The 12,417-nt window shown below is 38.5% G+C and overlaps 1 protein-coding gene across 1 annotated transcript in view; it reads left to right on the plus strand.

Annotated features, from left to right (window-relative positions):
* Positions 1 to 11,819, plus strand: part of LOC112149514 (NLR family CARD domain-containing protein 3) — a gene marked incomplete at its 5' end in the record, with an annotated part of 12,443 nt that extends 624 nt beyond the window's left edge. The window contains 8 exon segments of the mRNA XM_024277246.2: positions 733 to 852; positions 1,264 to 1,364; positions 1,438 to 3,289; positions 5,823 to 5,996; positions 7,253 to 7,429; positions 10,592 to 10,765; positions 10,898 to 11,074; positions 11,329 to 11,819. Of these exon segments, the coding sequence (XP_024133014.1) occupies positions 733 to 852; positions 1,264 to 1,364; positions 1,438 to 3,289; positions 5,823 to 5,996; positions 7,253 to 7,429; positions 10,592 to 10,765; positions 10,898 to 11,074; positions 11,329 to 11,341 (2,788 nt within the window).
* Positions 11,820 to 12,417: the final 598 nt, after the last annotated feature.

Raw genomic sequence — 12,417 nt, forward strand, 5'->3', positions numbered from 1 at the left:
TTAAAAACTTAGTTTTTGGAACTGCCTGCTGTCCTGCATTTGTGTCCGCACACCAAAGCCTGACACTTTGAGCAATCTCAAACTCTGGATTAGCACACATTGGTCAGTACTCTTTTTTTATTATTATTTCTTTTATTAATATCTGTTCTGTTTCATTTAACTTAAAGACATCAGAGCCAGCTGTTTACGAAAATTTGGTTTAATAAAGATGCCTTTACTGCACCACAATGTGAGTGATAAAGTAATTAATTACATCACTGTTACAGACAACATTTCGTTTTTCCTTTCTCCATTGGGCTGCAAATTAGGCAGAGAAATGAATCTTAATTTTTCACATGCAAGGTCTTAAAATTGTCTAAAAAGATCTTAAAAACTCTTAAATTTCATGCATAGCTTATGCATAGTTTGATGCTTCATGCATAGGCGTGAATTTTCCCAGGGTACCACCTACTTTTAAAGCCCGTGTAATCGTGATCTGAGATTTATACAGATATGCAAACATTCTGTATAAAAGGAGGCAGATTGACTAGGTCTCCGGCCTATCAGGGCGCAGAACACAGCGAGCTGCTGGAATTCAAACGAAGCAAAACGGCCCTGAAAAATATTTATAAAACAGCGGGATTGCAAAAGATGAACCGTGATATGGAGAGGGAACACTGTACGGAATGTTTGAAGTGAAAACTTGTCCTGTTTGCTTCCAAATTCCACGAAGACATTTGTCTGTGTTTGCAGAGATCTGCCGCTCATGGAGGAAGTGCTGCCGTTACCGTTCAGCTGTCTGTCCATGAAGAGCGACCTGTCCAAAGATCTACCTGTAAACTTTGGAACTGAACCTGGACTTTTAAGCTCAAAGTAAGTCAGTTTCTTCTGAAGCATTTCAAAGTGAGCTGAACAGGAACAGCTCTGATGTATCTGGAAGTGCAGCCGCTTGATTCCAGGAAAGATGTTCGGAATCATTCGGTTACATTTTGAACTTCACATTCTGTCAGAATGGACTGCTGACTCATATACCTCAAACCAACATGTTACCTCCTCATCCATTCTGGGATTTCTGCTTATTTTTTTGTAAATGTAATTTTAGGCAGTAAAGCACAACAAATTCAGTCTCAGAGACACAAATAAAAGGATGTTGACACAACCAAGACCTCTGAACCAAAACACAACAAAGATTTCGATCAAATGGTTTGTTTTCTAAACCAGTTTTAGTTTTTGAATTATTAATTTGAGATTTGGGGGTTTTGTTTCCCCTTCTGGTTTCCATAGAGAGAAGAGTGTTTTTGAGGAGGAGCAGCGCTCCTTCTGTGGTTTGTCTCAGGATTCTGGACTCAGCTCCTGCCCACAGTCAGGATCTGATCCGAACAAAAGTAAGGTTTGTTTCTAAAACTGAACATGGAAAAAAGTTTTTCTTAATCTCTGCTTGGATTGTTTCTTTTTTAGCAGATGCTGGTTTGAACCTTTTTTATGGACATCAGATCAGTCTGAAGAGGAGATGCGAACACGTGAATGAAGGAACAGAAGAAGCGGGAAGAGAAAAGCTTCTGAACAGGATCTACACTGAGCTCTTCATCACAGAGGGGCTGAGTGAAGATGTGAACACCCAGCATGAGGTCAGGCAGCTGGAGGCAGCTTCTAAGATCAGCAGTCTCCACAACATTCCTATCAGGTGCAACGAGATCTTCAAAGTCTTACCTGACCAACACGGATCCGTCAGAGTGGTTCTGACGAGCGGCGTGGCAGGAGCTGGAAAAAGCTTCTTGGTGCAGAAGTTCACTCTGGACTGGGCCGAGGGTTTGGAGAACCAAGACATCAGTGCTGTGGTTCCTCTTTCTTTCAGGGAGCTGAACCTGGTCAGAGAGGAGCAACAGAGTCTTCTCACTCTGATCCAGACGTTCCATCCAAGCTTCCAGAAGATCCCAGCTGAGCAGCTGTATGTCTGTAAACTTCTCTTCATCTTTGATGGTCTGGATGAAAGCCGACTTTCTCTGGACTTCAAAAGTGGTCAGGTGGTGTCTGATGTCACCCAGAAGTCCTCAGTCAACGTGCTGCTCACAAACCTCATCCAGGGACATCTGCTTCCCTCAGCTCTGGTCTGGATCACCTCCAGACCAGCAGCAGCCAATCAGATCCCTCATTCCTGTGTTTCCAGGGTAACAGAAGTACGAGGCTTTACTGACTCCCAGAAGGAGGAGTACTTCAAGAGGAGATTCAAAGATGAAGATTTGTCCAGCAGAATCATCTCCCACATCAAGGGCTCCAGGAGCCTCCATGTCATGTGTGGAGTTCCGATCTTCTGCTGGATCGCTGCTGTGGTCCTCGAGGACATGTTGACCACAGAGCACAGAGGAGAGCTGCCAAAAACCCTGACGGACCTGTACTCACACTTACTGATGGTCCAGACAAAGAGGAAGAAGAACAAGTACCAGCAGCAGCTTGACAGGAGTCCACAGGAGCTGACAGAAGCAAATCGAGACGTTCTTCTGAAGCTGGGGAGGCTGGCATTGGAACATCTAGAGGACAGAAACCTCATGTTCTATGAGGAAGACCTGGAGCAGTGTGGTCTGGATGTCACAGAGGTCTCTGTGTTCTCAGGAGTTTGTACTGAGATCTTCATACGGGAGTGTCTGATCTTTCAAAAGCCGGTCTACTGCTTTGTTCATCTGAGCGTCCAGGAGTTTCTGTCTGCGGTCTACATGTTCCACTGTTACACCAACAGGAAGACTGAGGCGATGGAGAACTTTCTGAAGGATCTTGTGAACATCTCAACCCTGGATGAATTTCTGGACAGAGTCATGGAGAAATCCTTGCAAAGTCAAACTGGACACCTGGACCTGTTTGTTCGCTTCCTTCATGGCCTCTCTGTGGAGTCCAACCAGAGGCTTCTGGGAAGTCTGCTGGGTCAGACAGAGAACAGGCCAGAGACCATCCAGGCAGTCATCAACAATCTGATGAAGATCAACTGCGGGGAAGAGGTTTTTGACAGCACTGTGGCAGGTCCCAGCCCACAGAAGAAACAGACCAGTGACACAGTGTCTCCTGACAGACGGATCAACATCTTTCACTGTCTGATGGAGATGAAGGACCTCTCGGTTCATCAGGAGATTCAAGAGTTTCTGATGTCAGAGAACAAATCAGCAAAGGAACTCTCAGAGACCCACTGCTCGGCTCTGGCTTACATGCTGCAGATGTCAGAAGAAGTTGTGGATGAGCTGGACCTTCTCAACTACACATCCACCACAGCTGAGGGTAGACGCAGACTAATACCAGCTGTGAGGAACTGCAGAAAGTTCAAGTAAGTTGACTAGAGATGAGTGCAGCGAAGTAGGAAAGTTCTTTAACAAAACTTTTTAACCCATTTATTAGGATAATCTATGACATTGAGAAGAACAATTAGTGGTTAAAAAAATACACAAATATACGGGAACATTCTAAAAAAAAACCTGAAACCTAATCCTGTATCTGAATCAGAGGAACAAGAGGTGCAGCTCCTTAAATCATCTCCATTCTTTTCAGGCTACAAACCAGTTTAAAGTCAGCTCATAGTTTTATGTACCGGATCAGTTTTTATTATTTTTTTAGCTTCCAGTTTCCCCTAACTTTTGAGGGTAAAATGTATCTTCCTCCTCTGTAAAATATCTGTATATGTAGAGTAGATATCGTATAGGAACCGTTCAAACATGTCGTAGATTTTCCCTTAACATCATAACTCTTAACCTTTGTGCTGTCCTATGGGGTCCAGATGACCCGACCCATATATTGATGTTTTATTCAAAAATAAACTTTATTGACAAATATTGCACATACAGAAACATTGACAATCCACAATATGTGCCAATAGCAACATTTTCACATTTGCTAAGAAAATGACCAAAAAAAAGAAATAGTCATAAAATGCTAAATAAATCAGGTAGAAAAAAAAATAATAAAGGTAAAGGATTCTGCTAAAGTTTCAAATGTGATCACACTTCAAGTGTTAAAACAGCTTTTTTGTTAGTGCAGGACTCAATACCATTTACATACAGTGTCATTTCTTTCTGAAAAACATAAACTGTTTTTTGTTAGCATATTTACACTTATGAATCAAATATTTAGCCATAATTATAAGTAAGTTAAATATGTAAATTTTCTATGGATTAAATCTCTCTTGAGCAAAAATATTTAAACACAGTTTGCTCATAGAATAAATTATAGTCTTTACATAAGTGGGTTTTTATTTTTAAAAGAAAGTCAAATCTTTCCAAAATGTCAAAATCAGCTGATGTGCAGCGCTGCATATCACCACGAGGCTGCTTTTCTCCTCTACACTTCAATTCTATCTTATTTATACAGCCCAATATCACAAAACAGTTGTCTCATCGAGCTTCACGCTGGTAAATGTACAAAAGCAGAAAGTTGGTCATAAGATATAAACAATAGCTTCTTATTGTTACATATTCATTTACAGAGTTTATTCAGTTTTACACATTCTGAAAACCTTACATCGACATTGAGGCAATGCTGATAGTAAACTCAGGAGATGGCTATAAAAAAATAAACACCCTGCCTAAAATATAAATGTGCAAATCAGTGAAAAATTAAACTAAATTAAACTTGCAAACATTTGTGAACATACAAATTTGAAATTAACTCCCCTTTCTCTCCTGAAACTCTGCATTGTTTGGCCTTCACCAGGCCGTCAATATCGGGATTTAAATGTGTAATAACACATTTCAATGTCATTTAAGTGTGCAAAATACAAAGAAATTTTGCAAAAATCTTCTCCTGCATTGGCTGCTTTTCCTTTGCTCCCCCTTGTGGCAGAATTACTCATTGGGGTCATTTCTTTACAGAACCATAACTCTCCACACAAATGGGTTAGCTATAAACTTTCTTTTTTTTTATTGCAAACATCCTTACATTTATTCCTCTTTGTGACTGGGTCGGATTAAACCATCTGTATGTTTGACACCTCTGTCTTAGACCCTCCTTATTGCATCAGGGTCCGCTCTAAGAACGGTTGAGGACTTACCATAACCAAAAAGAATGTAAACACTGGGGCTGAATATCCGGTCTTAAAGCAAATGATTTTTTTCAGAACTTAAGTCAGTAAGCGTAATTTCAGTCTTTTAAAAAAAAAAATCACTTGATAGTTTTATTTTAAAAATTTGACACTTTGATTTATTTACTTCCAGCGACAGTAGTGCTGCACATTCGGCTTTTTCAGTTTATAAGCTTAAAATCTAACATCATTCTGGTTTTTCAGGTTAAAAAACACATTGTTCCCGAATTGTATTTTTACCACTCTAATATATTTATAAAGATTGCAAATCAGCAGTCTTGGGCGTTGCAAATATTTGTTCTCAAATTTTTGGGAGCAGATCCCCAGTATGCGAGTACTTGGATTCTCGTTCCAACCCTAAATAGTGATGTCCTTCATTGGACTCTGCTTGCCGTAAATAAACTCTTAGTTTGGTGGCGGACATTGACCAAAGCTGACCTGGCCCACCTCAACAACATTCCAAGGAAGGGTTGGGATGAAGTGAAGTTTGAAACTCTGTTTGGTTGTACAAGCTGCATGTCAATCAAAAAACAATTCTGACATTAAAGCAGATTTTATTTAAGAACTAAATCCTCCTCAGATTTGTTCATTAATAATAAATAAAGCAATAAGGATTAAACACTTCTTCAGGGGTGAAGTCAAACTTTAATGTGGGAGTTGACAGAGAATTGCTCCCTTTTGTGACCTGTCTCCAGTGGTCTCTGGAGGAACTTGAAAAGAAGATGGAGGCTTTGTTGTATTGCTTTTATTCTCTTCGTTATTTGAATTACTTTCTTTGTCTCTACAGAGCGCTTTTCTGTGGACTCTCAGACACTGACTGTGAAGTTGTGGCCTCTGCTCTCAAGTCCAAACCATCCCATTTGACAGAACTGAACCTTGGCAGCAACGAGCTCCAGGACTCGGCAATCAAGGTTCTGTGTGCTGGACTGGAAAGTCCAAACTGCAGACTGGAGGTTCTGAGGTGCTTTTCAATGCCTGCATCAGTTCTAGGCTAAAGCTCAAATATTTAAACATTTCAAACTTCTGAACTGCAACAGAAAACGTCTGAACTTCATCAGACGCTGGAGCTCCAGTGTTTGTTCTTTGATTTACTGTAATTTAAACGTTAACACGATCAACGTAATTCCAGTAGATTCTGAAGGAGAACAGCGGCGTGAGAAGTTGGTTGAGAAGTTGAGAAGTCGTTGAGAAGATTTTGTTTCACCGGCAATGCCTCAGGTGTTAAAGGGTTAAAGCTGCTAAGCTGAACATCGACGCTGTCTGATCCGGACTTTAAGTTGCGCTTTTTTTCATTGATTTTCCAAGGGTGCGACTTATACTCAGGAGCGACTTATATGTGATTTTGTTAGGCATAAATAGGCTCATATTTGTTATTTTCCCCACTTAAACCGGTTGCCTTTTGGCGGTTGTTTCCCAATAACAACCACTAGAGGGCACTGTAGGTTTGTGTATCAGTATCTACTGCTGTCAGCTGACAGAAACGCAGAAGAAGAAGTTCCGTTCCTGATAATCATTCTCCTCATGGATGTTATGATGTTTTTCTCATTTGCATCAAGACATTATTATTATTGTTTTTATTTTTCTCTTCCTGGGCTAATGCAGGACAACAAGCCATCAAACTGGGTTATAAACAGACAGAAGAGCAGCTAAAAACTGTCATTTAGTTGCAGCTCCTGCAGGCTAGAAGGTAACGATCGCCGTAAGAAAAAGAAAAAACTGCTTTCCTGAACCCAGAATGGAGAGATGATTATAGATGCTTTTGTGGAGTTCTTTAAAATAAATAACTTAACCTCTCAACATCATCCGTATCTTCTGTGTATTTTAAACAAGATAAACAGCCAAAGCCTCCATCATGTAGCGATGAGGCTAAAAACTTCAGACAGCTTCTCCAATGGGAGTGTCTAGTTTATGAACACATTTTTGGACAAGCATTGAGCATTAAATTAGACGCACATCAAAAGATTCAGTGGACTCGAATTTGACTCATGAATCTCATTTGATGTCAAATGCAACGTTACGTCAGGCTTGTTGAATTTGTTCATAAATGTTGGACTATTCTCTTAAAAGTGCAACTTATACTCCGGAGTGACTTATATATGTTTTTTTCTTCTTCATTATGCATTTTTTAGCTACTGCGACTTATACTCCGGTGCGACTTATAGTCCGAAAAATACGGTAAGCTCCACCACTTTTATCTCCTCTTTCTTCCTTTTTCAGGTTGAGTTGGTGCAGCTTGTCTGGGATCAGCTGTGCTGCTCTAAGCTCAGCCCTCAAGTCTAACCCGTTCCATCTGAGAGAACTGACCTTGAACTTCAACAGAGATCTGCAAGACTCTGGAATGAAGCATCTGTGTTGTTTTCTTGAAAGTCCAAACACCAAACTAATCATACTCAGGTCAGTTATGCTGAGTACTGTAATTTAAGAAAGTTTTCCTAACATTTTGCCTGCAAATAATGAACAGTTGGCTTACGGCGCAGTATTGTTCCAATAGAAGAAAAGGTAAAATCAGCTCTTAGATACAAACTGTTTTGGATTGAGAGGGGCTGGTGCTCCGAGTGCAGGAAATGCTCAGATATGCATGGATCAAAATATGGATGTCCCGATCAGGTTTTTTTGGGCCCGATCCGATTCCGGAAACATATTTAAAACATAAACAAATTGAAAAAAACAGATTTGTGTTGTCCTTTATTTAAATTTTATTAAGATTCTTTTAACGTTTAAAAACTTAAATAGAAAACTTCTGTGAAGTAGCTTTAATAAACAAGTACAAATAAAACAAATAAAAACCTATTTAAGTGATAATTAGCCATGTTAGAAAGTTTTGTGACTTTAGCTTTAATATCTTTAGAGCTATTGAACATTTTAGCCAAATGTGATTCCTGTCCTCATTTAAAATTCTTAAAAATGAATGATGACTTTGTTTTATCATGAATTTAATGAGTGTTCATGACTAGCTCATATCATTAGAAGCATTTATTAGGAGAAAAAAAAGAACCATTTATTAGTTTATTTCTTTTTTAAAAGGCCATTTGAGTTTTTAAAGCTCTTAAGACATCACATTTTTGGTTTTATTACCACAGTAGTTAATTTTCTTCACTTGTATTTCTATCAGATAAATAAAACAGGCATATCATAGGACAGCTTTGGTCCTACAGAGGTAAATCATGGTGCTAGCATGTAGCATTTAGCAGCTGGTGTTTAGCCGTCTGTCAGCACCACGAATCACATTAAAAAGAAACAAAAACTGTCTTTTTTCTGTCAATATTCCTTTATGTTTACATTAAGACAAACCAAAAGAGATACCTGCTGTCAGTTAAAGCGTTTTTGAAAAGACTTATTGATCCCGGAAGACTGAATCTGTGATTGTCTAGCTAGCTTGACTTATTGTTTACGTTAGCCTCCTGCTTGAGCTGCTGCCGTTTTCTGCTGCGTTTTAAGGCGATTACATCAGGTGATCTGTTCATGACATGCAGACTTCTAGTGGAGTTTTTATCCGGAATAATATGCCTGAAATATAAAGTGCTGATCATAATAAGAATAAATAAAATATCCGATTCTGTTTGGGAGACTACGTCTGATTTTGATTGAGTCATCAACTACGTGATCGGGCCCAATTTCCGATCACGTGATCGGATCGGGACATCCCTAGATCAAAATACAGCTATGGGATTGTTTTCCATGTGGAACTAACATTATACTGCACATACAAGCTCAAAAAAGTTGATTTTGCATGATAGAGGCCCTTAAAGAAAATAAGTAAAAACAGCAGCTTGTCTATAAATTTGTTTAAGGGGGCAGATACTGGCACTGGTTTGGGAAAGGGAGGCACGTAAATGACCCAAAACTTATTCAGATCAAAAAAGTTACCGGTTCTCATCTTTAGGTTTCAACCATGACAGGGCAGTTTTAAGATTCTCCATTGGCATTGAAGGAACAAAAAAGTTCAGTTCAGTGACAGCTTGCGATTCACATTCAACAGAGTTTATTTAGCATTTAACAATATTTACATTATGTGGCATACTACAAACTTTTTGTTGTTACACTGGCTAAAAAGCAAGATTACCAAATATATTGCCTTAAACTTTTTTGCTTTCAAAATCTTTATTTTTTTTGCTTTCAGAATTTTTTTTTTTTTTTTTGCGTTTGCAACACAAATGTTTTCAGATGCCTGTTTGGCTCGTGACTACATGTGTTTTGGATTTTGGCCCCTGTGCGATTAAGTTTGACACCCCTGGACAGACGCAAACTTTGGACATGGTATCAGTGCTGTTCGACCAGAATTCTGCAGTCTTCAATCATTCTGGCCCGTTTCTCTTTGAGTAGAGCTCAGAAGGATCAGCAAAGCCACACAAATACAACATGGTTTTGTATTTATTTATATCAGTGTAGCGGTCAGCGGGTTTAAAATGTCCGGAGCAGAAAAAACTCCTGAGCTCCAACTCCGTCCAGCTGGATGTTACATTATGTTACGATTATGATTTATATCTGAACATTTTTTTTTCCTCCTGAATAAAATGTTGAGAAAAAAGCTTTTTTTCCCATTAATTATTTTGTTTTTTACTTTGGACAAAAGCTAGTTCTTAAAAGTAAGACACCCTGTGAAAATTAATATTAAAAGTAAAAAATGCAATTTCTTCTACTAAATAAATTAAGTCTGCTTTGCTGAACCATCGTCCGTTTCCTTACTTAGGCTACTACTGCTGGTAACTTAATCCAAAACAATGTTGTGCAGCAGAAGATAATGTGCTTCAGATCTGTTTTTTAAACAAACAGATCTTAAAGAAAATCAAACGTTTTACAATTTTTTGCTCCGGAAGATTTATAGATCACACTTGCCTGTTGAGTGCAACGTCAGCAGATAAACTTTACAGTTTATTTTACGGTTTCATGAGATCATAAGATCAAATCTGACTGAATAAAATTTAATCAATTCTATAAGAAAATAGTTTGGGGTTTTTTTTTTGTTTTTTTTTAACGATTTTTTTTTTTCTTCAGCCATAGAGGCAAATCTGAGTGTAAAATAACCTGTTCAGAGTTTAAGCCTCAGTAGCAGACCATGTTTTATAAATGCAAAAAATAATCATCTGAAAGCAAATATTTTGACTTGCAAATTCTGAAGTTTTATTCTTAAAGCTTTACATTTTGTGTGCAATTTAGGGAATTTTGATCTGTGACTTTTGCTTGTAATATGGTGGCACAGAAATCGATCCATAGCCACCCTACATAACTTCTGGTTTAAACGGACAACAAACATCATCATTCCATCAGTGGTATGCCATTATACCTACCTTCTCCGGTTTTACATTTTTTACATTTCATTTTGATTTCTTGATATATCTTGTGTTTTTTCTAAATTTTTGTTTCTAGAATTGTTTTGATTTCTAAATTGTAATGTTATTTTTTTACAATTTTGTTTTGCTTTTTTATTTGTTGGGACCTTTAATATGTTTTAGTTTTGAGTGATTTGCCCTTCAGGGCCACCATACCAAACTCTTAAAATTGAGAGATGTAACCACAAACGTCGTCTTTAAATATAACTTTGAACTTTGCCTGCAGCTTGATCAGCTGCGGCTTGTCGGAGATCAGCTGTGCTGCTCTGGCCTCGGCTCTGAGATCCAACCCGTCCCATCTAAGAGAACTGGACCTGAGTAAGAATGACCTGTTGGACTCAGGAGCTCAGTATCTCTGTGGTTTTCTGGAGAGTCCTGACTGCAGACTGAACACCCTGAGGTGCGTTTTCTGTCTGAGATCGTCTGTGTTTCATGTTCAGAGAAAACTATCTTTGTGTTTTCTTTGTCAAATGTTTGTCTGCACACAGATCTGACTGCATCACTGCCATCTACCTGTTCATTCTGGATTCAGGTTGGAGAGGTGTCGGCTGACAAAGATCTGTTTTGAAGCTCTAGTCGCAGCTCTGAAGTCCAACCCGTCCCATCTGACAGAACTGGACCTGAGGGCAGGCTCTAACACTCAGGACTCAGATTTTCATCAGCTCCAGGATCTGGTGGAAAGTCCAGACTACAAACTGCAGACTGTGAGGTCAGTAGAGGCGTGGAGCCGGTCCAGCTGCTTTCAGCAGTTTAATGCAGACAGTTAGTATGAGAGCAAAGCTGCAGAGTTTCATGTAAAACTGCAGCTTCTCAGTAAAACTTTGAAGGAAAACTGTGAAAGGCCTCAGGACGCCTGAGAGACAGCATCATCCAATCACAGCAGAAGGTCCTGGAGGTGATTGGAAGAGCAAAAGCAAGGAGACACTCCTTCATCTCTGAATGTCTTCCTTCTATTCTTTACAGGTGGAGATACTAGTGCATGACTACATTTCCCATGATGCAGCAGGGGAAGGAACTATCTTGGTTCAGCACTGAAATATGTCCATAAACATCTGTCCAGGACGTCTCATGTTCTCTGTGTAAAGATATCAGAATTTTGATCAAGTGAGAATAGTTTTAATGTTGGAACAGAATTCTAATATTTACCGTATTTATTCATTTTTGCCAGAGACCCGAAGCCCATTAATAGGCAAATTCATACACTGAAATCTCATCATGTTTGTACAAGTATAATAACATAGTAAATATAATAAAATAAAACAGTGAAATTATTATTTTTTTAATTTTCACAAGCCTTTGACTTTTGTCAAAAGGCAATCATTCTCATATTTTATAAACAAACATATATCCAGAATTAACCAGCATTCCTCCCTCTGTCACGTTTCAGTTATATCATACTTTTTTTACATTTTTAATTTTCTTGAAAAAATAAACACACTTTTGTCCGTCAATGACAAGCGGTTCATTATTGGTTCAAAATGTGAAGATTGAATCTGCTTGTGCGTCAGAAAACAGAACACTCAAACTCTGATGTAAAGATTAACGGTTAAAAAGGAAACTTTTTATCTGACTAGAGGAACCTCGCTCTTACTTTGAAATCAAGACTTTTTTTAAAAATTATCGTCAGTGGTTATTATACCACCTAACTTTTAAAGTTTAGAAACAATCTCAACTTAAGTTTTATAGAGATAAAAAAAAGTGTTGGGTTTGTCATTTTGTCTCGGTCAAAGAGTTAGAATTAAGTCACATACATGATCACTTAGTGTTTTACTGGTGTTTATATGGCCTACAGCAGTCACTGACTGCAGGACCTTATTGTTTTTGCAATGATAGAAAAAAATGTCATTAAGGTACAGAACGTCCTCTAAAAAAGGAAAGGTCTAAGCCCAAACAGACATCAACAGTGTAGTACAAAAAACACCCAAAGACACACACTCAACTTGGCTCCAAAGACTTCTCTATTGTAATTGCAATGTTTATTCTTGCGTTCCCTCTTTCTTTTTCTGCCTTTAAGTGAAAATTTGACCCCCCAAAAATTCTTGAAAAATCACC

The sequence above is a fragment of the Oryzias melastigma genome, linkage group LG13, assembly GCF_002922805.2.
Source record: "Oryzias melastigma strain HK-1 linkage group LG13, ASM292280v2, whole genome shotgun sequence".
Taxonomy (NCBI): Eukaryota; Metazoa; Chordata; class Actinopteri; order Beloniformes; family Adrianichthyidae; genus Oryzias; species Oryzias melastigma.